This window comes from Xyrauchen texanus, chromosome 18, assembly GCF_025860055.1.
Source record: "Xyrauchen texanus isolate HMW12.3.18 chromosome 18, RBS_HiC_50CHRs, whole genome shotgun sequence".
NCBI classification, from domain to species: Eukaryota; Metazoa; Chordata; class Actinopteri; order Cypriniformes; family Catostomidae; genus Xyrauchen; species Xyrauchen texanus.
The window spans coordinates 29,291,513-29,318,330 of record NC_068293.1 but is presented as its reverse complement, the minus strand read 5'-3'; the positions used below and the strand labels follow the sequence as shown (position 1 = coordinate 29,318,330).

At 42.2% G+C, this 26,818-nt stretch overlaps 1 protein-coding gene across 1 annotated transcript in view; it reads left to right on the top strand.

Annotated features, from left to right (window-relative positions):
• LOC127658816 (sodium leak channel NALCN-like) overlaps positions 1 to 26,818 on the top strand; it is a 239,088-nt gene that overhangs the window by 153,084 nt on the left and 59,186 nt on the right. The window contains exons 18-25 of the mRNA XM_052148359.1: positions 12,175 to 12,311; positions 12,951 to 13,092; positions 13,381 to 13,454; positions 19,773 to 19,874; positions 19,984 to 20,053; positions 20,155 to 20,246; positions 25,791 to 25,913; positions 26,115 to 26,171. Of these exons, the coding sequence (XP_052004319.1) occupies positions 12,175 to 12,311; positions 12,951 to 13,092; positions 13,381 to 13,454; positions 19,773 to 19,874; positions 19,984 to 20,053; positions 20,155 to 20,246; positions 25,791 to 25,913; positions 26,115 to 26,171 (797 nt within the window). The remainder of the gene's footprint in view (positions 1 to 12,174; positions 12,312 to 12,950; positions 13,093 to 13,380; positions 13,455 to 19,772; positions 19,875 to 19,983; positions 20,054 to 20,154; positions 20,247 to 25,790; positions 25,914 to 26,114; positions 26,172 to 26,818) is intronic.

Below are 26,818 nucleotides of genomic sequence, written 5' to 3'. Positions count from 1 at the left end.
CCATGTACACTAGTCTATGACACATTGAAAGCATCTGAACTTTAGAAAAGGTCACAGTGAGAACTACTGTATGTGCTTGGTGTCCACTGTTCTTTAGGGTCAAACGACACTGCCATCTAGTGCCTATAGTTCCCTCTCCATATTCTTTATCTCTGGGTGAATCACACCAAAAATGTCTGTGTCATATTTCACCCCGAAATTAAGGCTTATTTTAGGACCATTAAGCTTTTTTGCATTGTGACATTATATTCTTCTTTGGAATTCAAAGATATTTCATTCCCATCACTGTTAAACAGTAATGAAAATAATTCTGTATGGAGAATAATTTGTATGTATTATGATTTCAGCCAGGTTTAGTAACTGTAAATTATTGTGGAAATACAATGGAAATCAAAAGTGCAGAAATGTATAACGTTTGTGTTCTTTTCAGAGGATATTAAGTTGCTTAAAATTATGCCCACAAAATATATTACTTTTTACTTGAGAAATTATCTACAAAACATTTCTGTTCATTTTTTTTCTCTTGCTCCAATCTTGTCCTGCTCAGAAATTCCTAAAAAATTGCAACAAGGCTCAGATGTACAATCTCTCTTTGTCACTGCTGCCCCACACAATGTGTTTGTATATGTTCCACATTTTACATAGACCCATGCTTTTAATAGCTCGTTATTTTCTTGATAGGAATGATGGTTTTAGCAAACAGTTTAAAATCAACATTAAAACAAAATTGGCCCAATTTACTTTCATAAAACAAATTCCTGGTCTTATTGTGCACGATTCATCAATGCTTGTTATTTAAAAGGAAAAAAAGGTTTGCTTTTTCAAAATATATATCAAAATAACTTGCTCCTCCTTTGAAATGACCTGCCTTTTTGGCTGACTTCAAATAGTGTCGGTTATAAGTTATAGTTAACTACTAAACAAATAGCTATTCAGGCTTTAGTTAACACTTTCATATGTAGTATGAATAACTGGGCCCTGCAGAATAGCGTCAAACATATGTGTTTCTGCAAGAGCCAGTTATTTTACTAGCTGCCAGATTCAAATCGGCTTTTGTGCCAACACAAGCTGCGCTGGTCAAGCTTTTGTAATTTATATTCACTCAAACAGTTACTCATACAGTCTTTTAAACCACAGAATGAGTTTATTTTATATACAAACATCCAACTCATCACCAAAGTACCACGATAAAAAGTTTACAGCTCTTATACACACAGTCAATCCATTAAACGAGATCTTCCTCCCATGCATGCTGCCATTTGTTTATGTTAGTAGTGGTTGTCATTCTTCAAAGAGTCCTTTCAAGCACATCATATGTTTATTTTATGTATCAAACAGCCAAATTGTCACTAAGGTACCTCGATAAGAGTTCACAACTTGTAAATACACAGCCATCATATAAACGTGATCTTCCCATGCAAGCACCCACGTCTGCTGATTAGGTGCAGATGCGGTTTTCATTAACAAAAACAGCAACTCAAACAGTCTTTTCATGCATGTAAAAAAATAAATAAATCTGAAAGAGACAAAAGCACCACGATAATTGTTTAAAACTCGTATACTCACAGTGAAAGCATGCTGATCGAGCGAGATTATCCATACACTCAACCAAGTCTGTTTACATTAGTGCTTGTAACACACACACACAATGTCTGAGATGTCAAACATTGCATAGGGAAACCAGACTGCTGATATTATTTGTTTATTTGTTTTTGTACAACTATAAAACAAAATAACCCATTTGTTCACATGTTTACTATATTATGTACAGTAATTCCTTTATGACAAGAAATCAAACATTTAAATAAAATAATAAAAAAAATTCTCGTCTACACTCTGCCCCCCTCAAACGGCTGTGCAGTGTCACTTGCAAATATAGCTCACTCCAGGGGGCACTGCAGAGAAATTTAGACCCTACTCATGAAAAGGTTAAGACTACTGTTTTAAGATAATGTAGCCTTTCTAGAATATTGACAAAGGAAATGCAGTTATGTGATTAATGTTAATTGAACAAAAGTTATGGCAATAATAGCTAATCATGATAGATTTGAAAAATATGAGTTTAAATTGGGATACGTCATAATGCTCTTGAAGGGAACTTGACTGTAAGCCTCCATGTACTGGTCAAAAGGACGGTTTCTTACTCACTTTAAAGGACTATGACGTCAAATTTCATTGTAGACATTTCCATAGTTAGTCCTTCTATTAATGCAAAGGACCCACAGTTGGTTACACAGGAAGGAGCAAAGTTCAGATCCAGCTGTGTCTATGAATAAACTCTCCTCTGGGATACAGCTGGGCATAACCGTTCAATGTCACCTTACAACAAACACACTGGAGCTTTTTGAGGAATGGCAGACGTTTTGTCTCACCATGCTGCACCACTCTCTTGCCATGCTAAGTGCTCTGCCAGCCAGTCACTCAGGTGGCAAAGGTGGGACTCTAAGGAGTCTGGGAGGTTATAGCCTATGCAGCACCATGCCTCATTAGATACTAAATGAGAGGGAAAGAGTGACCTTCTTATCCCTTGAACTGCTTATGGAAGTTCACCAAGGCTGAAGCAGAGGAGGGAGGCATGCATAGTGTATGTTTATTAGGCATCTAAGGCCTTCTAAGGCAGCACCCTAACTGAAATGGTGCCTCATAAGTTACTGATTTGGAACATTTTATTTAGGTGCGTTCACACCGAATGTGTTCACTTAATCCTTTGTAAAAAAAATTATAATAAAAAAAAAAAAGAACTTCAGCTGTTAAAAACACATCTCGAGACACATGTGTTCTGCTCTTTCCGTGGTGATTTTTCAAACATTTTAGTGCAAATTCTGTGTGAACGGCCAGTATGCAGCAAATCCTGAGACCCCTGTGTGACTGCTGTGTATTTTCCATTTCCCTTTTTGATTTGTAACTAGTAGCACCTAATAAATAAATAAATTAAAAGATTCTAGAGCAAATAGTTTTCCTAAAAATTTATGTCCATATATGTGGACAGCGGGATTAAGTTGTGTGAAATTTTAATAATGCCAAGCTAAAGAATGTCATATTTTCTTCATCAAATAGTTTGTGTACAGAAGTTTTGGTTATTTGTGTTTTTGAGAAGATATAGACATTGCAGCTTATTTTCTATAAAGCTGAATAAATAATTCTAATAAAAAGGAATGACCAGTATCATCAAATCACTGCCAACCATGTTAAAATAAAAATTTGCATTATGAAATTCTAAATCTGGGTACTGATTATCATTGTCCCATGTCTACCAAACATGTTGAGTTGTCCAAACATCATCTGCAGCCTGAAATTGAACTTTTGGTCGAAATGTAGGAGTGAATGCACGTAACTGCATAGAAAGCTATAGGATGTACCCCTACTGCTTTAGTGAATGACTTAACCTCCAGTGTGCTTTCTGTCTGCAATAGTCTCAGAAAAGTTAAAAATGTACCTTATATTTATCCTAACTCCATATAAATCCTCTCTGAAAGCTGAATTTTTGTAGCATTTTCATGAATACATTTATTCTCAATGTAAAAATGCATAGTAAATATATAAGAATAACAAAATTAAATATAACAAAATGTATATTAAAATGAAGTGAAATGACCAACGGATGTTTTATAGTTGAAAATTATTCAAAATAACTAACACATTTTTATTTTTTTACTTTTGAGGGAATAAGCTCCCATTTTCCACAAGTGGACATCTTTGTCAACACCGATGCACTGAAAATTAATAGATTATTTAAAGCGCATATCATACGGAACTACAGAAGCTACTCTTTACAACCAAACAGATTTAAATAAAAAACTCAAGGATGTCTCTTACCAAAGGCTCTTTTGTTGGTGCTGTACCCGTAGTAGCACTTCACAGAAATCAACGTCATACTTTTGAGTCATATGACGTGGTGCGCCAGACGTTTAACCCATAAAGGACAATGTAGAGTCTTGTGAACAGAATTCAGTAGGTTTTAATTAATTTAAATCATATATTATATCAAAGCCAAAATACAATTTCCACACATGGGGACATGGGGTCGCATGAGGTTAATAGTCACTTGCGTCCACTTCAGAATATGCGGTAATGGAGAGCGTTTTTGAAAAGCTCCGTTTTCAGAAATCAATGCATTTCAATGTCCTAAAAACATTTAGAGCATGTTAATGTTCTAGGTATAGTTCACACAAAAATGAAAATTCTATCATCATTTAGACAAGCCCATGTTATTCCAGACTTGTATGACTTTCTTCAGTGTAAGACAAAAGGGGATGTTAGGAAGAAAGATTAGGTTTTATTGCATCTTTTTCCATTGAAAGTGAATGGTGACTGAAGCTGTCTGTCCCTATCATTCTGCCTAATATTTCCTTTTGTCTTCTATTTGAATGGAACTTCACAGACAAAAATATAAAAATTAGTAAAAAAGTAAATATTAGTTAAGAGTAAATTATATCAGTTCCCATTCTTGCCAATTTCAGACTCAAGACTTTTAGCACGTATGGTCAAATGTTCTGGTCCTCTCAAAAACTTTATGCGATTATGTCTGCTGACACAGTCTCTGAAGGACACACACGCGCGCACACACACACACACACACACACAGACACCATTAGACATTATTACCTGTGTTTACATTAGCTCCCCACTGTTTTATTCTGACCTAACTGGAGCAGTAATGTATCTAATGGCCTGTAGAGTAAATTTGTGGGACGGTGTCATTCAGATTTGTAGACCGTACAATCACTCATGACTCGGGGAGCACAGCACCGTACTATGGCCGCAGCAATTGGTCAATAACTGTGCATGGGTCTTGAAAGGCAGGAGACTTAGAGAATAGCCTACCATGAATCACCTGAGCCTGAAATTTGAAAGAATGTGTGAATAGGAGTGAATGGATCACCTTAATGTGTCCCAAGGCCAACAAATTCATTTCAGATGCTCCTTCACATAGCTGATATTTATGGGAAATGCTCATTCTGATTCATCATTATCAAGAGCTGTGGCCATACACCTCTCAAACAAATGTGAGCACACATGCATGCGTTCCACACATCGTCAATCATGAAGACACACAATGTAAGAAATGCAACAATTAAATTAATTGTATGTAGCTGTTAGTTGTAGCAAAACAATTTTTCTCAATTCTCCAGATAGATGTACAGGGGGCGAACTAGACACAGCAACGACAAGGCCGGGTCTTCCACCTCTGAAGGAAGTGCTTGCAGGTTCACCATCTGATCCCGAAAGGGAGTTGTGGGAACTTTGGGCAAGCAACCATGCTGGGGTCATAAGACCATGTGAGAGTGTGCCTTCCCGAACTCCTGGCATTTGCTGATGACAGAGAGCACCTGTAGGTCCCCAACCCTCTTGATAGAAGTGAGCACCACCAGGAGGGCCGTCTTCAGAGACAAAGTGCTGAGATCAGCCTGATCCAGGGGCTCAAAGGGGGCTCTCTCTAAGGCAGGTAGGACCACAGAGAGATCCCAAGAGAGAATCAGGTGCGCTCTAGGAGGATTCAATCTCCTCGTGCCCTTGAGGAACCTGGTGATCAGGTCGTGCTGCCGTGAGAGTCTCCCATCCAGTGTATTGGGATACGCTGCTATAGCAGCCATGTACACCTTCAGGGTGGAGGGAGACAGCTGTTAACCTCTTCGTGAGCGCGAGGGCCGGAAGGGTTGAGAATTGGAAAATGACCCAGGGAATCAGAAAACTGCTCTTTTTTTTGACCAGTTGGGTACCGGGGCCCAAAAGGCACCCATCGCCTCATCCCTGGGTCGCTTGTCTCAGGTCCTCTTTGAAGCCCGTCCGGGGTTCTTGGCAGCTGGCTGGTGAGCAGGTAGTGCCAGATTCCTGCTGGAGGATCTTCTTCTTAGAGACCGGTGTGCGGGCTCCGGTAGTGGGAGTCGGAGGCCTGTGTCGCGCCACGGCAGAATATGCTTGATGGCCTCTGTTAGCTTCTTCACCGTAGAGAACTGATTGGTGAAGTCCTCGACAGTGTCGCCAAAGAGCCCCCCTTGAGAGATGGGCGCATCGAGAAAGCGAACCTCCTCGGCGTCACTCATCTCCACAAGGTTGAGCCACAGGTGCTGCTCTTGGACCACCAAAGTGGACAACATCTGGTCCAGGGCATGCACCGTGACTTTCGTCAACCTGCAAGGTCGGTCACGGTGCGCAGTTCCTGCATAAGCCCTGCATCAGTCCCACCCTCGTGCAGGTCTAATAGCGCCTTGGCCTGGTGGACCTGCAGGCAGAAGCCTTCGCCACTAATGATGAAGAAAACTTACACACCTTGGAAGGGAGCCTTGGTCGGTTCCTCCAGGTGGCTGCTCCCTGCTGGCATAAATGCACTACGCTCTACATGGGGGAAGCTCATCATATCCCTTGGCCACCCCACCATCGAGAGTGGTTATGGTGGACGAGCCAGTGAAGCGTGTATGGGCAGAGAAAGGTGCCTTCCATGACTTTGCGAGCTCCTTGTGCACTTCCGGTGTGGCCGTGAGTCGTGCTCGAACCCAGAAACCAATCATCCAGCCGCAAGCGCTCCGGGCAGGGCAGAGGGTTCCACTCAAGCCCAATGTTCGTAGCCGCCCGGGCAAGCACGGCTGCATCACAGAGTCCACCTCATCCTGAGCTCTACCACACGAGGGAGTGAAGAATGGAGAAGAGAGCCGAAGAAGAGAGGAAAGAGTTTTGAGTTGAGATAGGCTGACCCCAAAGCTGTCTTGAGCTAATCAGAAGTGTCTTTTCTGAACTTTCTCTTGCTCCTTCTGGGGTTGATTTACAAGCCTTTGTTTAAAGGATTCTTAAAAAATCCTGCTCAAAAAGGCCTTATAATGTTTTGGGTTAGAATGTTGAGTTTTCCTGGTCCCCCTTCCCTTGTTTTGTGACAGTTACATTTAGGCAGATGTACAACTTCTCATTTAGCTGGGCCATGCCAGACTTTAGGATGCCATTTTGGCAGTCTCTTAGTTTTATGGGTTTTAGGAATGTCCGGTGTGGACTGCAGGGCCTCTGTGTATTCTCCTAATAATTGTCCTGCCTTTAGTCACTACAAAACGTAAACAATATATCTAAATGGCAAATGGTTATTAATGGTTTGGCAAACCTAGATTTTTGCCCATTAACCCAATTTCACATTGCATGTACACAACTGTCCCAGCATTCTTACTGGCTTATCCAATGTGCATGTGACTGTTTATATTTTTTCTTGACACATGTTCTTGTGTTGTGTCGAGTTTTCTGTAGAAGACGATTTAAGGTAGTTATCAGCCTATTGATATGCATGAAAAACTGAGAATTTTTTTTACAGTTACTTTGTTTCTGTTTGTGCTTTCAGTTACAAAGTTTGCATTCTTTTTTCTCTGAATCTGAGCTTAGTTGAAGGAAAATATTTGTTAAACAAACTTAGATGCTTTTGGCATTATTTATCCAATATTTCTTTTTTTATTTTAACTACAAGAGTTTGGAATAAACAGGTGCCTTGGATGAAGTGTTGCAAAATAGGATTCTTAACTTTACCTATTTACTGTGTATTAGGAGGATATAAATAGTGCTGTATAAGTTGGTAGTGCTTGTTCTCTCCACAGTGCTCAATATCTCGTGTGTCTCTGTGTGAGAGATAATCAGAGGCTGTTGCTGAGTAGAGCACTGAGTTGAAGCCTCCCCACAGAGTCATTGATTGGAACCTTGGGGACCTGTAAGGTCAAAAACACAAACTCTTTAACGGATGTACTGTAGTTGCCCTAAGTCAGAATAAAATATCTTGTTTTTAGTATAGGAGACAGGGAAATCCAGCTTTGGTCCTGGGCAGACCATTTTACAGCACTGGACTTCAAGCAGCCAAGTCCTCTAAAAATTATTTAAGTCTCAACCCTATTTTATACAGTCTTCATGCTGAAAACACCAGCATTGTTGGTCACCAGCATATGCCTTGGGTACCATACAGATTAATGGTGGACTAAAATGTAAAAAACACACACACACACACACACACACACACACACACACACACACACACACACACACACACACACACACACACACACACACACAAATAATATGCACATGCCATGAATTGTTCCTAGGAGAAGATGTAAAATGTTATATAACCCAATATTTTATGCATTACTGTAGCACGGGTATTGACACTTATTCAACACATGCTCAGTAAAGTTCTCTCCCTGAGTGTGATCGCTTCCCTTTGTAAGAAAGTTTAAGCAAAAAACTTATTGAGACATAAATATTTTCAGATGTCCAGTATTTTACTTCTGCTGTCTAAAAATGTCTACATTTCTAAAATGTTCTATTATTTAAGATATACAAAAATATTTGGTGCATATTTTTTAAATATACTGTGTATGTTTTAGAATGACATTGACACAACATTTGACCATTTATTGTGAATTAAAACTTGTATGACTAAATGGAAAAAATGTCATCTTTAAAACATGTAATGAACATTATTTCTTCAAAATATCTAGTTGAAGACCCATGAGCTGGTCAATATATTTGAGAAGAAAAAAGATTCTGCCTCATTTAAGATATATATATAATTAGGTCCCTCATGGACTTTTGCTTTAAACACATATTATTCCTGACAGCCAGATAAATTAGTAACAAATAAAGATGAAAACTAATCTGTAATAATAATAATAAGTGTCAGCAGTACACAATGATATTATAACTTTGAAATGTGTTCTTATTTTAGGTACTTTGACTTCTTGTATTAAATTAATTAGTATTATGTAGTAATTGTCTTTGTAAGTCTATTAATGGAACAGTTACTTTTGGCACAAAATATATTTCTTATTATAAAAGATGGCAGGTGGATTTGAAGCCAGTGAGATCTGAACGACTGTTGCTATTTGGTCTCTAGACATTGTATCTCGTTCTGCACTTTTTTTCATGAAGGACTTATGAGTCTAATTCATGGTTGCCTTATGGCAGCTAACATAGCAGGTTGCGGCAGGAGCACATAAACTCTTGACTAAAGCATCCAAAGCTCCAATGGCAATGGCATGGTATCCTCCTCACTACAGGCTCTCAGCAACATTAACCATCACTTCAGTAGTGCTTTATGACCTGCTCTCTGTAACTCAAAAGCTCTATGAAAGAGCAGCTTGTGTGTTACACTACTTAGTGACTGAATTTCTGGCCCATTCAAGCCATGAATTAAAACATTTCATAAAACAATAACACTATGCAATGATGTTATTAGCAAATGTTATTTTGTCCCTGTTCCTTTTGGTTACCTTTCATAAAACGACTTTAATTTCATGAAGAGTCCAGTGCACCCAGGTCGATGGCTTGTTTGCAACGATAAGCAATCATCAGAGAACCTCATTTTGGTGGTTCTCGCTACTAATCAGAAATGCATCATATTTATATACTGGTGTCCAGACAGAAGCTTCATCTGTAATTAAATTGAATTAATTGGTCTCCCCTTAAAGCCACATTTCTGTTTGTCTGACCAGTTTGTGCGCTAGCCTGCTTGTGTGAATACGTATTCACTGATTACTTTCTGTCCTCTTTTCAGTTTTGTTTTGTTTGCATAATACAGAGTGTGTCAAATTAAATTATTATAGATGGTGACTGCATTGGGACTGTGTACTGCTGCCATCTTTGGACAGCCTAGCAGAACATCAGCCTGTTTCTTACTTTTTAGCCCCTGACAAATGAAGATTTTCTTTTATAACAAAATTAATGAACATGTAGTTTTCCAATTTTCAACAACCCATGTTTACTCCAGCAGAGAATTTAGTTTACCTGAATTCTTAATTAACTAAATGGTCTGCTGAACATATATACTGTATAGACTAATATCTCTGTTTATTAACTCTGAAAGAATCTGCCATCTTAGTTTAATCATAGTTACTTTAATTTATGACAGGAGAATGAGAAGTTATCCACTAGCATGCACTGACCTAATCATCTGAGGTTTTTATTTTGCATGATAAACATCGGGAAAGATAAAAGGTTATGGCATATAAAGTCAGTTAAGCCTGAGAGGGGCACATTAATTCATAGTAGTCCACTATGCAGACTAACCCCTTCCACTCTCACCATGAGAAGTAAGGAACTGAATGTAAAATGTACCATATTTGCATGTCAATTCTACTTGGGGAGGCCCAGTTGAGTTTAAAAAATGGTCTATTAGAAGTAGAGGTGAAGAACTTTTATGTCAGTTTTTGACAGTCCACCAAATGCATTGAGTTCTGTGTGTGAAAATACACTGTGGCCCCATAAGTGCCCCTAAACCACTGTAAGGTATGGCGGAGGATCAGTGGCTTTAACAGATTCACGATCAAACAAGAACTTACTTTTAAAAACTCCCCTAATTACTGAAATAGCGCCAACCAGTCTCCACAAGCACAATAAATGTATTGACAAAGAGACAATGAACTATTGACAGAGAACCGCATGTGACATCCGCATGCTCACCACGTGCTTATCGTGTGGACAGGAAGGGGGAAACTTTGAACGCAACAATGTGTGTGTGTGTTTTTCAGTTAAACACAGAACTGCATATTGCTAATGAAATACGTGTAATCCCTGTATGTTGTGTATTTCTGAGGTATATCAAACTCGTTAGAACTGTTTCGTTGTGTGTTTTAAACTCTGAGGCCTCATATTTAATAGCCTCAGAGTGTATATTCCCTTTTAAGTGTACTAAACACACGTTTCTTGGTATCAAATTAAACCTTACGATTTGTCCGAGCTGAATTCGAATATAAGATCTCTGTAGAATGATATTACGCAATGTTTTACTATCTTTTGAGTCATTCAGCCCAAAATCTCTTACTGTCATAAACATGCAAATGAGCCTTGACAAAGGAACTCTCTCATGCCCAGAGTAAGGGAGACTTTTACGACCTCCAAAGGAATGTTCAGAGAAGTGCTGACCTTCACTTCATTCTCTTACTGAGAAAGAGAAATGAACCCTGTTAATCCTATATATATATTCTATATATCCATGTGATAAATTCATTGACATGTATCTAATGTTCCATCTCATAATTTTCCTAAATGTTGTTTGATCTGTGTTTTTCTTTCAAACTCTAATGGGTTAATGTTTCAGACTTTGCATACTATGGTTAACCGAAATCATATGTGTGGCATATTTGGTCTCTATAACTTGGTATTTTGAGGATCGAAATGACTGTGTACATGATATGTCGATAACAACAACATATTAGTATTACAAGTATATTTCCTAGTTTCTTTCTTGCTCATGCAATGAGAAATGTGAGAACAAAGAGCAATAAACCAAATTCCCGCCTGGAACCCAAACCCTTCTCATTGGTCGAGCCAATGAGAGGTGGGACATGTTTTCTAAGGTTATAAATGCTCTTAGCTCTTATCTCTTCGCTCTCTCGCTCTTGCTTCCTGCCTCTCCTGTTTTCTGGTCCTCTGAGCCTTGTGCTCTCTCACTCTCTTGCTGAATGATGCTGAACTAGAAGGCCCCAAGGACTCCCAAGCATGCGCCAGGCTACGGCCTTGTCTTTCCATTCACCAAAGATCACCTGACTCCCACTGGTTCTCTCTCTCATCAAGACAACATCATCAAAGATCAACTCAAGCCATCAACAAATTGCATCAGGACAGTTTAATTCAAATGGGACATGCAAGTATCAAACTTAGTCTCATTATTTGATACATTAAGTATCCTTAACCCCTTTCTAAAAAGGGCGTGTCAGAACTAATATGATGGTTTGCTCAGGCTGTTGATCTGCTGAACTTCAAACAATGCTATAACTTCTTGCCTTCCTGTATTCTGCTTCAGCCCTCTTTCCCTTGGTAAACTGTATGAATGTATGTATATGTATGTTAGAGTAGTTTAAATGTTTAGTCTAGTTAATAAAGTCTTGTTCATGTCACATGTAAAGTTGTCTGTGTCTCAAGCTCATATCTAAAGTCACTAATCATAGATTTTGACTACTTGCTCTTAATACGTAGTAAGAAAGACATTTCCCATGCCCCGGAAATGTACCTTTCTATTAATTAATTAATTAATAACCAATATTGAGTGTTCACGGGATGAACCGAGCATTTGGTTGTAATGTTAATGTAGCTACATCAAGTTAACCCGATTAACTGATCCAAATATTCATGATCGATTATAACAAGTTATGATTGATTATTAATATTTCATAGAGCTGATTCGCTACACCACTCATTTGTTTCTCTCCACAGCTGAAACAAAGCGAAGCCAACGCTGATACTAAAGAAAAGCTTCCACTGCGATTACGGATCTTTGAAAAGTTTCCCAATCGACCACAGATGGTGAAAATCTCCAAGCTTCCTTCAGACTTCACTGTGCCTAGAATCAGGTACTGTGTGCACTACAGAGTCATTTTCTGTTCATTGCAAACAATTGCACCAACAATTCAGGCAAGACAAGCATCACTATTAATGTTGCTTGTACTAAAAGTTAGATGTTTGTTCAGACCTCTAACCCTAAATTTCAGCTTGTAGCTTTTCTTGCACCATTTGTACTATAGACACGAATGATAGCTCAAATTGTGCAATTTTGTTGAAGAGACATGTGCTATTACTTTTCTGATTGCTCAAACAATTTTCACCTGGAGGATGATAAAATAGGCATTGCATTGCAGAGTGGACCCAAGCAATATCTAGGGAACTAAAAATTACACTTTGGACTAGGCTGTTTCGTCATGGGCCATATAGCATATAGCCATATAGCAAAATCCTGGAATTATGGCGGCCAGTTTTGCACAGGCAAGCACTCATGTATTCTTCAGAAAATGTCGAAATTTATTTTATTGTATAGTTGCAATTGAACAAAGTTTTGATTTGTGGACTTGTGTCCACAAAGCAACAACCATATTGGCAAAGAAACTTCCTCACTTTCTCTCACTCTGAATGCCTCCTACCTTGTCCTCGAGAATCCCTTGTATGTTTGCGCATGGATGTTTTGTAACATGTGAGGCTGTGGGCCTGTGCTGCAGGGAGAGCTTCATGAAGCAGTTCATCGACCGACAGCAGCAAGACCCCAGCTGTCTATTTCGCCGCCTTCCCTCAGCGTCATCCTCATCCTGCGACCATTCCAAGAGATCTGCAATAGAGGAAAATAAATACATAGATCATAAGGTAGCACACTGCATCACTCCCACATTCTGCCCCCTCATTGCATACAAGGACTATACAATAATCTCATCTCATGTTCTGAAAGGAACAGAACTATGTTCCATGCAATAGAACTTACATAACCAGCAGTTATTAAGCAATATATTAGTTGATGACAGTCAAATTGAATGGACATCATTTCTGATATAAAATTGATTTATATTATTTATATTATATACATATAGATTATACTATTTAACGATCTGTGTCTCTTGTGTGTCTTACTGTGTAAACCTTTGTTTTTCCTCTCAGCTGCGAAAGTCAATATTTAGCATCCGAGCCCGTAACCTCATGGAGAAGGAAACCACTGTCAATAAAATTCTACGGTGAGCTTGCGATATACTAGCAAAAAAAATGTCTGTAGTAATCTGCAACTTATTCTTATCTGCTGTAATTGTCCCAAAATTGTCACTAAATATTTTGCTTTAATTGCAATTCCTACTGTCACAAAATGTCCCATTCCAAATTACAAGCACACTAGGCAGATATATTGCAAAATCAGTAGATTTATATTAAGATATTTAATGTGATGCTCTGTGTTTTGAAATTAAAGGCACAAGAGAATTGCTGTTATTTTGCAGCCATTGGTAACAACACATTAAATCCTTAACAAGGGAATGTGTTTTGGTTTTGACTCTTTATATCCCAATCCTCTTTGTCACCCAGCCACCCCAGCAGTCAGAGCAGATAATGGCATCTCCGTATCAGGATCCTTAGTGGGTCAACTGTGAGTGTGAATTAATAAATTAATATTTAAAAATCTGGCAGAGATGCAGTCACACATTCGCACACTTTTCATCAACGGTGCCTCTTTAGTTTTCAGAGCACATTGATGCCATCTCTACCTCCTTCGTTGTATACACACACACACACACACACACACACACACACACACACACACACACACACACACACACACACACACACTCTTCACCTTATCCACCCCTCCTCCTGCTGCTAAGCGTCCAGACAGCACATCAGTAGCCATCCCACTTCTTCTGTTCCGTCTTGGGCTTTTGGTCTGTCTGCACACTCACATGCACACACACCTCATCAGCCTGAGTGATACTCATCACTATGAGTGGCCATAAGTAAGGGTGGCATGTTCTCTTGAAGCTGAAATTGTCATTAGCTGTGCTCTGGTACACGAGTTTGAAATTAATGGACAATAGAGAGTCGGTGGTGAGCAGCAGGCTTTTCTAAGCATACATAGATCATCACTGATTTAGAGTATAAACAGCCTATCAGATTTCATCGACGGAACAATTTTGGAATGCCAGTTATTGAAGCAGTCTCACCAGTTGCATTTAATGTTTGGACAATCCTTTAAAAGATTCACCTGTTCGGGTTTTGTTTTAGGTTTAATCTTAATTTGCATAAAAATTACCAGTTTATGCAGTTGTCACAAACACAGCATCTGCCTACGAGTCTGCATATGATTATTTTTATTCTGTATAAACCATAAAAATGTAATGATGGTAAATGGAGGCATGCAAGTTACCTGATCTTCTGATCAAAAGCAAACATTTAAAAAATAAATGTTATGTTTTATTTTAACATGTATTTTGCTTTACATAGTCAAATCCAACAAATAATGTGACTAAGTGAAGTATCCTGTTATTTATATCAGTAGCAAGTCATGGGTACACACATACAATAGCTCACAATTGGATCAGTTTACTGAAAATGGACCAACACACATTGCTAGCAAGTTGCTGTGGTGTTAGGTAAATGGAATCCTTTTAAAAAAATTATGTTATGGCAAAGGAGGCTCGAGACCAATTTAACAACTTACCATCTACTTTATGTTAGAACGGGAACATATTAGGTGCCTAGTAGGTGTGCAACCTCATATACTTATATTAAGTCTGAAAGTTTTTCCTCTAGGAGATTAATTCCCCTACTGTTTTATTCTAACATACTCATTTTCAGCGCTCCTCAGTGCACATTTGACCACACACACACACAGAAAAGGATAATTAGTTTCCTCTCCATGGGTTCCCCATTCCTCAGAAACACTTCCACCTGTACATTACAGTGCAAGCTTATGAGAACCATCTGCTGTTGTCGGGCATACAGCAGAACACATGGCAGTCAATGGTGGCATAGTAACATGGGTGTGTGCTTCTGATTTATGATCATCTCATAATTCTGTATTCATAAAGCTAATTTGCAGAGAGTAATGTATTAAATGTAGCCATAACAGATGCATCATATATGGTGACAACATGAATCAGCAAATGTGATCTATTTTAGAGTGAAACAGAATTTTCATAGGGAAATGCCAGAAAAACACTGTGACATGTGTCGATGTAGTGACACTAGGGGTCTCTCTTGAGAGCCTCGGTTACCTCTTATCTTTGAGGGGCCAGGTGCCAGACATGGAGGTTCCAGATGTCTGGGTGTGGATGCCAGAGCGTGCCCCGTCCCTGAGAAAGAAGGTCTTTCCTCAGGGGAATTCGCCAGGGAGGGGCTGTCGTGAGGAGTATGAGGTTCGAGAACCAAGCCCGGGTGGGCCAATAGGGAGCCACTAGAGTGACTTGTTCCTCGTCCTCCCTGACCTTGCATAGCACCTGTGCAAGAAGGCTCACTGGGGGAAATGCGTACTTGTGCAGCCCCGTGGGCCAGCTGTGTGCCAGTGCGTCTGCCCCGAGGGGAGCCTCTGTTCGGGCATACCAGAGGCGGCAGTGGGAGGTCTCTTGGGAGGCGAACAGGTATACCTGAGCCTTGCCGAATCGTTCCCAAATCAGTTGGACTGACTTGGGGTGAAGCCTCCACTCTTCACTGGGCAAGCTTTGTCGTGACAGCTCGTCCGCTACCACATTGAGGTTGCCGGGGATGTGAGTGGCACGCAGCGACTTGGGCTCCAAAGGAGGAGACGATGGGCGAGTTGTGACATGTGACATGTGACGGGAGCGTACGCCGCCTTGGCTATTTATGTATGCTACCGAGGTGGTGCTGTCTGATTTGATCAAGACATGTTTGCCCTGAACTAGCGGGAGAAATTTCACGCAGGGCAAAGAAAACAGTCAGCAACTCCAGGCAGTTGATGTGCCAGCGCAGTGGGGACCCTTTCAAATGGCCTGCAGCTGCGTGCCCGTCACCCCAACCCAATCTGGCGGCCCGCCACCAGGGGACAGAGTGGTCTGCTTACCAGCTCCAGAGCAAGCATCTCGGTCTCTGGGTCGAACGCCTGGGAGCCTTCCGGGTCCTCGAGGGAGTCCGTGAGACGGGGGGTGTGCGCTTCCTGCGGGGTGCTCGGTGCTGGGGCTGAGAGCTTGTCCCGGGTTGAGGTGGAGCACATTTTCTAGCCGCAGGGGGACGCCCTCGGCGAGCAGAAGGGGCTTTGCCCGTTTCAATACGTCGAGATCAGGACTACCCTCGTGCAGATCTTTAAGTGCCTTGGCCTGGTGGACTTGCAGGAGGGCCATGACATGCAGGGCGGAAGCGGCCTGTCCGGTGGTGCTGTTGGCTTTAGGGGCCGCTCCGCCATCGAGGGTATTGAGAGCGGATGAGCGAGGTGCTTTGTGACGAGCAGAGAGGGGTGATCTCCATGCAGTCGTCAGCTCATCATGCACCTCTGGGAGTGGCTGTGAGTGGCACGCAGACCCCAGGAACCAATCATCCAGCCGCGACGGCTGTGGGGAGGACGGAGGGTTCCAGTCCAACCCCATTCTGGCGGTGGCCCGGGCAAGCATGTCGGACATCTGGGCGTCAGTCTCAGCCTGGGCATGCTGGCCCGAAGGCTCTCCGATGCAGCGGCAAGCTCATCCAGCTCGGGGGGCTCAAGAGGATAGGCAGGCTGGCTGTGAGGTGAGCCGCTGTTGCCTCGAGCCCGGATGGACGTCAACGAGCGTGCCGGGGGTTTCATGGGGATGTACCCGGCGAAAACGCACCCGCTGCCATCCCCGGATCGCCTCCATCGCCAGCCATGTCTTCCTAAATCCCGTGGGAAGAAGGAGCGACGCGGTGGCCGGCTGGAGTGGCATTACTTCGGTTGAAGGAAAGCTGTGACCACAACTTGCCATGGTCATGTTCTCGGTGTGATCGCTGCCCAGACACACGAGACAGCGCCATCTGAAGCGGAGAGCACTCTACCGCATCCAGGAACTACACAGGGGCGGAATGTTCAATGCCGCTGTGTATTGCTCTTTTAGAGAGAATTACTCTTTTAGAAAAAATCACTCTTTATACAACACTCTTTATATTTTTAGTATTGCGCTGTCGAAGTGCCCAGGGGCAAACTGCACTGCTGTGCAGAGAAGGAGAAAGCCGCTGAAGTGTGCCGTATATCCAACAGCAGTAATCGCTGCGGTGAGAGGGAACAGGTGTGTGACTCGCAGCTCGCTGCATAAACGACCATTGGCTCCAAAGAAAATTTCTGAATGAAACAGATGCATTTCTCCGCCTTTATACCTGTATGTCCATGGGCGAGACATGCAAATTCTGTCTGCCAACTTCTCATTGGCCTTTTTTCATAGTTCAGAGGTATATTCTGCGCTCAAGAGAGATCCCTAGTGTCGGGGGACGGGGAAATAAAGGCCCTTTCCTTGAAAATGTCCCCCTGATTTCACTCACATCTATCAAGAGGGTTGGGGACCTGCAAGCGTTCGCTGTCGGCGACACTGGAGTTCGGTCCGGCAGACTCTCACGTCATCCTGAGACCCTGACTGGGCTATGTGCCTAAGGTTTCTATGACCCCTTTCAGGGATCAGGTAGTGAACCTGCAAGCGCAGTCCCGGGAGGAGGCAGACCCAGCCTTAGCATTGCTGTGTCCGGTGCGTGCTTTGCGCACCTATTTGAATCACATGCAGAGGTTTAGACACTCTGAGCAGCTGTTTGTCTGCTGTGGTGGACAGCGGAAAGGGAACGCTGTCTCCAAACAGAGGCTTGCCCACTGGATCATGGACGCCATTGCGTTGGCCTACCAGACCCAGACCGTGCCCGCCCTCATAGTGCCTCCACCCTCCCCTGAGGTGAAGACGTGCGCTCTACTCCCCCAGTCAATTCCACAAGTTACGGACCCTGGATGTCTTTCCTCTCTAGCCCTCTGGCTCTGAATTCAGTGGAGGAAGTTCGAAGCCAGACCAACCGCAGGCACAAACTTGCCTGTACTGGACCTACCACGCGTCACTTCCATATGTGACTGATAAGCCCATTTGATATACTTTTCCATATGTTAACCTCCTCTGCTGGGCAGGATGTGGTCTCTGCGGGGTCTTTTCCCCCTGAAAGAATAGGATAGGAAAAGAATACCTTCCCCGATGCGTGTTATTGCGTTAGATGATCCCAGCCACATCTAACAGTCTATGGAGAGAAACATAAAGGGAGAAAAGGCTACGGCTGGCACTCCCCCCCTCAGGGATGTGGGGAACTATATGATGTCTTTTCGGGCGTTGGGGAAGTTTACGTGCAGTCTGATGCACCTGTTATTTTTGTGCGCAGCAGCTTGCTTGCACTGCCTCAGCAGTCCACGTAACACGGTTCAGTATTGTGGCATTTTTAGATAGGGACCCCTATTGTCACTACATCGACACAATGTTGAGTGAGTGACAGAAGGGGAATGTCTCGGTTACTGTCCTAACCTCCGTTCCCTGATGGAGGGAATGAGATGTTGTATCCCTCTTGCAACAACACTGTACTAGCCGCTGAAATGGCCAGGACCTTACTCTCGGCTTCTCAGCTTAAAACCGACAAACACTTCCCTCCTTTTATACCCGTATGTCAAGGGGAGAGGCATGCAAATTCTGTTTGCCAATTCTCATTGGCCTTTTCTCAAAGACAAGAGGTAACAGAGTCTCTTTTTTGCACCAAAAACAGTCAAGAGATGCTGGTAGTAACAGGCAAGACTTGAACTGGTTCTGTTCTTAAAATGAGGTGCACATAGCTGGAAATGCATTTAAGAGTCAAATACGTCTATCTAGTGCATGTTTACATAGACCAACAATTTCAAATAGCGCAGATGGGCACAAACACTTTTAAAAGTTATAACTTGACACTGAATCTTTTTAAAGTGAATCGAGACACATGACAACGGTCAAAGAAGTCGATCTAGTGCATGTTTAAATAGAAAAATAATTAAATATAGTCCAGATGTACTCAAGGAGTACTGTGTAAGACCCATCTGGTGTGCAGGAATAGTAGGCCTATATTTCCTGCTCTCTCTTCAGTTAACCAACTGAGCAGCAGTGGGTGGATGTGAGGATGTAAAAGTAGGCATTGACGTCTTGCTGTGAAGGCAGTCATGTATTAATGAGCCCACTTGTAATGTCCTAAATTTGTGGAATTAGAGAACAAGGCATTTTTACAGCTTGAATTCGATAAATATAAAAATAAAAATTTTGCATCTGGGAGGAAGTTTTGAGTTCTAAGACTTACAGTATTTTTTTATAATACAATGAGCTCCTATATGGAAAAAGATCATGTGCCCTTTAAAAAAAGAGGCTATTAAAGAGTTTCTCAAGTGTTTTAGATGGACAGTTATAAAGTAATAGTCAACAAATGTTGAATGAGAATGTTTCAGTCTCAAATCCTTCACATCCTTAAAAAAAAGAATATGAACATACTGTGCTGTGGTTGTTGTTGTATCGTAATTTATTTATTTGCTGTTGACCTAGTTCTGATCTGTCTGTGTTTATTTCTAGAGCCTGCACCAGACAACGTATGCTGAGTGGCTCCTTTGAGGGTCAGCCAACCAAAGAGAGATCCATTCTCAGTGTTCAGCACCACATCCGCCAGGAACGCCGGTGGGGAAACACTTCAACACATTTTCACATAGTCATCATCTATTTTTATGGATTAAAGGATTATTAGATGGATGGATAGATAGGTATGAACCTGCTCTGTCTGACTCAGGTCCCTTAGACACGGCTCTACCAGCCAGAGAATCAGCAGAGGGAAATCCCTGGAGACTCTCACTCAGGATGTAAATACACACACATACATGTCACTGAGTAATAGGACTGACAGATAGGGAGGATAGTGCTATCTGTTACTAAATGTGATGTCTGTGTTTGAACTCTGCAGCACTCCAGTACAGTCCGCTATCGTAATGCCCAGCGGGAGGACAGTGAAATCAAGATGATCCAAGAGAAAAAGGAGCAGGCTGAGATGAAACGGTATTTCCAAATTAACACACAGTCTTAAGACCTGCATTGCTGCCCACTAGCATATAATGTGTTTTTTTATATTCAGAGATCATAGTAAAGTCATGTAAATTCCAATGCAATTTCTTTGAATTTGTTACAAATCCATATCCAGAGTATCTAGAATGCAGGGGACATATTACAGAAAACTTATCTTAGTCTTAAAATAAGATATGATCAGTTAAGGTGGGATTCATATTAAAGAAGCAAATTCTATCCAGATTTAGGAATCTTATCATATCTTACAAAATCATATCTTATCTATAGTTAGCTTCATCGAGTTCGATAATCAACTCTCTGTTACCAAGCAACAAACAATGCACAAATGGCTGCTGTGAATAAAATATTAGATAGATGATTATGGAGAAACTAAATCGCGATTTAAATTTTTTTTACGTTTTCATAACTGTATTCTCGTATTTCGTGGGAGTCTGTTATTTCTTATCAGTGTTTTGTCATCAAACACAGCATCTGGCTCTTCTGAAATTGTTTCCACCATCGCTGTTCTTCATTTTGTATAACTAATTAATGTAGTGCCATTCTCAAACAGTGCCAAAGTTATGATAAATAGTATTGTATTGTGACTGTAACCATTGGCTTTTAAATAAGTATTCAGTTAGGACATCAGTGGGGTTATCCTAAAGTTAGGAATTTTGGATAAGATATTTGGCAAGTTAGGATGCTTCTGTAGTACTCTTTTCCTATATGTAGTTAAGATAAGATAACACACTTAGAAAATTTTATTCTGGAATATCTTTTTTCCTAAATGAGATACTAATGTAAATTGCCATGTTAACCAAGCACATAAGATAGGATTCTAAAGTAAGGGTCTTTCTGTAATACGCCCCCTGGTATACTGGTGTCCCCACCAGGTTTCTTAACTAGATTAATTTGCAATATTTTTGCAGTTTAGCTTGGCTGTGTTGGTCTACCAGCTAGACCTGCATCAAACAATTACTAACCAACATAAGCCACCATGGACAAGCAAGAACATTATTGCTGTTCTAAGCATATTTGTAATTGTATTTCTTTTTTAATTATTATTATTCTCTCCACAAAACTTGCCATGCCAGAATTATTAAGCATTATCTTGTTCTGTTTAGTGATAGTATCATGGTGTCTTGACTGCAAAGACCTTTTGTGATGCCATCTGTATCTGAAAACAAGACTTTTTACACAGGAGCAAAGCTTTTGTTTGAGGTTAGCTGTGTTCATTTGCCATGTTCAGAGGCCACAGAAGGACTGTAGAGGAGAGATCAGGTCACCTGTTAGCAGATTTCTAGATATGCTTACAAAATTAGCATGGTACTTTCTGTGCATCCAGGACCTTTATAAGGTATGTTCATAAATTATTTTTGTCTGAAGTACCAAAGCTTTTTGGAGAGTTGGATCTTGTGCTGAATTAGCTCTTTGGGAATGAGAATACCCACGCCGCCGCACTGTAGATGTCCGGACCACTTACGGTTGTGTAGTGTACTCACAAGAGCACGAGAGGTCTCAGACATGAGCTTATGATGTTTACTCAAGGACATAAGAGCCCGGAGTGGCATGAACATCCAAACTATAAAATCTTATGAATGTGTGCGGAGAGGACCAGCCTGCCGCATCACAAACATGCTGCAGAGGGACATCTCTAGCCACGCTTTAGAGGAGGCGACCCCTCTGGTAGAGTGAGCCCTGATACCTACTGGTGAAGCTTGATCGCACGCCTCGTAGGCCAGGGAAATAGTGTCCCTCACCCATTGCGACATAGTCTGCTTGGTGGCGCCTTACGCCACTGGCGACTTACGCCATTAGCTAGTGCGGTGGACATAAGTCTGAAGGGCACAGACTAGGCAAAGTCTGTGAAGTCTTTCCTGCTCTGACGTTGTAAACAGCGGGGAGCAGAAGGCTTTGAGAGTGACCGGATGTACAGTCAAGAAAGGAACCTTAGGCAGGTAGTCAGGATGAGGGTGCAAAATTGCTTTAGCTATTCCTGGGGCAAAATATAAGCAGGATGGCAAGACAGACAGAGCCTGTAGATCCCCAATTATTTTTAGAGAAGTAATTGCCATAAGAAAAAACATCTTGAGAGTCAGAAGTTTATCAGACGCTGACTCTAGAGGTTCGAAGGGGGTCTCAATCAGACCCTCAAGGACTATTGATAATCCCATGAAGGAATCCTGGTCCTAGCAGGAGGTCTCAGTCGCATGGCTCCACTAACGAAGCGAGCGAGTAGAGGATGTCTCCCCAACGGCACCCCGTCAATCAAGGCGTTGAAAACTGAAGCAATCTGGCAGTTTTCCAAAACTGAAGCAATCTGGCAGTTAACTGGATCTGCATTATGTGCACTGCACCATCTTTCAAAGACACCCCATTTATTGGCGTAAATTCTTCTAGTAGGTGGAGCCCTAGCACTTAGAATGGTCTCGATAATATTGTCCCCTGTGCCTGAGACTGAAGGTCCCTCCTGTCTGGAATCGCCCAAGGCGAACCATCAAGGAGAGATATTATATCAGAGAACCATACCCTGTTCGGCCAGTGCGGCACTATCAGTAAAAGGCAGGACCCTTGCTGGCAAACTCTGGCCAAGACTCCCGGGAGCAGAGAAACCGGGGGAAATGCATACAGGTGCATACAGTCGCATCCAGACCCAGGGGGGCTGGGTGACTCAGAGAGAAGTAGATTGGAGTACTGGGCTTGCCCTGGGCACAAAGGAGAATCTGACGTGCCAGAGTGTTCAGTTTGTGTGAACGTAAACCTCCTTGATGATTTATGTAAGAGACTGCTGCTGTGTTGTCCACCCGCACCAGGACATGGCAGCCTCTCAAATGCTGGAGGAAGTATTTCAGGGCCAGAAATACAGCCATCAACTCGAGGCAGTTGATGTGCCAATCGAGCTGATGACCCTCCCATTCCCCTTGAGCTGGACGACCACTTAAGACTGCTCCCCAGCCCGTCAGGGAGGCATCTGTCATTAGCAACCTGCGACGGCAAGATGAACCTAGAGTGGGACCCAAAGTAAGGAACCAGGGTCTGAACCACATAGAAAGGGAACGAAGCACGTGGTACATAACACTTATTAGCCTTAGGGTACTGGCTCTTGGATGAAATCCCCTGACTTTTAGCCACAACTGAAACAGTCTCATGTGCAGAAGACGCAGATGCCATGAGACCTAGTATTCATTGATACTGACGAACAGTGCCACTTTGGCCTAGCCTGACTTTGCTCAGGGTGTTCTGAATGGACACGATTTGAGCGGGAGACAATTGTGCCCACATCGTGATCGAATTCCATACAACGCCCAGATAGGTAATTCTCTGAGTGGGAGAGAGAACACTCTTTTTGCCGTTGAATCTCAGACCCAGAGAAACCAGATGAGCTAAGACGATACCCCCCCACCTTGGGAACCAGGAAGTATCTGCTGTAATAGCCTGACTCTTTCTCTGGAAGGGAAACATGTTATATGGCCCATTTAACAAGAGATTTTGCAGTTCTTTCCACTTAGGACCCACATAGAAATACCTGGCAAAAGTTTCCACGTTGCCAGGTTCTCTGAGATGGGTATTCATTTTGACACTTCCTGTTGTGGGGATGTCGAATGTTCCGTGTCCTGGACTAAGGCAGGAAGCAACGGTACACCCAACATTTCACTGGAAGCCTCTAACTCCGAAACACCAGAGGCAGCGGGAATGGAGAGGTTTCGTGGGGTATCGGGAGGGTCAAAGTGGATGATACATGCACCCCGTCCCGAGGGGGGCTACCCCCACAAGGCTGGGCGCAAGACCTTAAGGGTTTCTTCCTCTTAGAAATGACTGCCCTGAGGTCTTGCTTTGGGGTCTGCTGAGGGCGACAAGACTGTCCACACTCTCTACGAGGTGGAGCACGACTCAACACGCTATGTTTCTGAGCCTCCCTTCTAGAAGGACTGGGGTGGGGCTGGGTGGCCGACGGCCCCTCCCCCTGAGTGCGGTGAGGAAGGAATTGCCCGAAGGCTTCCTCGTGATTTTTAGCCTCCTGGAACCTGGTGATAACTGCATTCATAGCGTCACCAAATATGCCAGAAGACGAAACCGGGGCATCGAAAAGGAAAACTTTGTCCTTGTCTCTAATGCCCAACAGGTTGAGCCATAAGTGTCTCTCCATGCTGACTAAAGCAGACATAGACCAGCCACAGACTGGGCCGTCTGCTTGGTCGCGTGGAGAGACAGATCCGTGGCTCGACGAGAAAGCCTCCTCATCGACCGTGGTGCCCGCACTCAGGTCTTTCAGCAGATCAGCCTGGTGTGCCTGTAACACTGCCATAGTGTGCAGGGCAGCACCAGTCTGACCTGCTCCCTGATAAGCCTTCCCCACAAGCGTGGAGGTGGTCCTGCACGGCTTTGTGGGGAGAGTGGGGCTTTTTAATGATGATGCCGAGCCAGCCAAGAGATAACCCGCAAGTGTCTCTTCAACCGGCGGCATCACCGAATACCCCTGTGCCTCAGCACCCACTAGAGTCGAATATATCGACGTCAAGTGCATGAAGACACGGGAAGTATAAGGTTTCCTCCATGGATGAGAGAACTCGTCATGGAGGTCATCAAAGAAAGGAAGGGACTGATGAGGCGTTCTCTTCCCTTGACCACCAGACAGAAATCTGTCCTCCAACTTGGAGCGTTTGTGGGTCTCTTGTTCGCGTGGCCAGTCTAATTGAAGCCTGGCCACCGCATGAGAAATCACCTCAAGTAATTCCTACGATTATTTATTATCATGCCTGGAATGCTCGGAGGTGGGTAACTCGAAGTCCGCAGACTCAAGAGATTCACGCTCCCCCTCATGAAATGAAGAGGCGCCGGAGCACGCTTCAGGATCACAGGAAGGACCAGCTGGATCTGGGGAGAGAGCGAACGATAGGGACGGACCCGTCTCTCGCTCCTCAGCCAGATGCATACGAGAGAACCACGATGAAAGTGTGGGCGCTGACTCTCGGAAGTAAGCAAGACGAGTGCGAAGCATTTTGACTAAGAACAGATTGCAATGCTCGCACCCACCCCAATGCAAGAACAGCATGCCTCTCCCCCAAACATACAAAACAAAACTGATGTGTGTCCCTCTCAGCCATAGAGCGTAAACAAGGGAACACACACAGCTTACTCTGTCTTTCAGTCATTTTCTTTTTTTTTATTTAGAGAGAGAAAAGAGAAAAGTTTCTGCGCACTGCCTAAAAAAATCTAACTCCTAACAGAGGAAAGTAGAACGTTTCTCACAGGCTCATGAAGCACACACACACAGAGTGATCTGAAGATCTGACGATGCACCTGTGATGCAAGTGCTACAAGTGCATCCAATGATGTCACCAGCAGAGGCTATAAATTCTGGTCAATTTAATTGACGTGTTGCACACATATTCACAGCTGGTCACACCTAAAGTTGTTCCCAAAGCGCTAAGTCAGCGCAGCATGAAAGTGTAGCTTTTTGACAGGGAACAACATTGGGCAGCAACTTTTTGAGGCAAATATTTCAGAATGGTTTATTGTTATGTTTACTCTTCACAGAAAAGTACAAGAGGAGGAACTCCGGGAAAACCATCCATATTTTGACAAGCCACTCTTCATCGTTGGTAGAGAGCATCGCTTCAGAAACTTTTGCCGAATGATTGTCCGAGCCCGTTTCAACGCGTAAGGTTAAAGCCAATTCAAATCCATGGCATTATGTAACTAGTTAGCATTTTAATGTACATTAATGAGATGACTAATCCCTTTGTCCCGTTATCACTGATAAAAAGCCATGTTGTTTTACAAACTGTTTCATGTGTGTTACATTTCTAATCCTGTTCAGTCTTTGCTTACACTATTTGTTATTGGGCTTTTTATGAATAGGTCAAAAACGGATCCCATTACAGGCGCAGTGAAGAGCACAAAATACCATCAATTATAGTAAGTTTAAATGTTTTTCACTATCATTGAGTGGTTTAGACTAATAAAAACAGAACACTTATACACCATCTATCTCAACCTTTCAAATAAAATAATTCAATATTATAATTATAAATTAGAGATTATTTCAGTTTGAATCTCCAAAAGGTCCAAATCATATTTCACCCCAAAATCAAAAGGAGGAAAAAAAAAATTGTAATTTGCATAAAGACAATAAGGCATATTTCTTGTACGATGAAGAGTTTTGACTTTAATTGCATGATAGTTAAGCAAATTTTCTATCCACATTCTAAGTATTGTACTGTTTTTAAACACCATGGTAGTATTTTTTGTACTGGCTAAAATTTAGGTTGATTTAAAAAAACAAAATCTAATTGTAATTTTTGAAAGGGGTCAAGGCATGAGGAAACAAATATGCCTTCATTATATATAAAATATTATAGAAGTCATTGTACTTTAAAAACATTAAAACATAAAAAAGTTTCAGAACTCAAAACTTCCTCCTCACTGTGAAAAGACTATTTGCTGAAACCAAGCTGCCAAAATAATTTGTTCTCTACTTCCTCTCCATTGTCAAGTCTCACTTTTATAGTATAGTATACTTTTGCATTTGACCACCTCCAAAACAACACCTCAATGTCTAATTT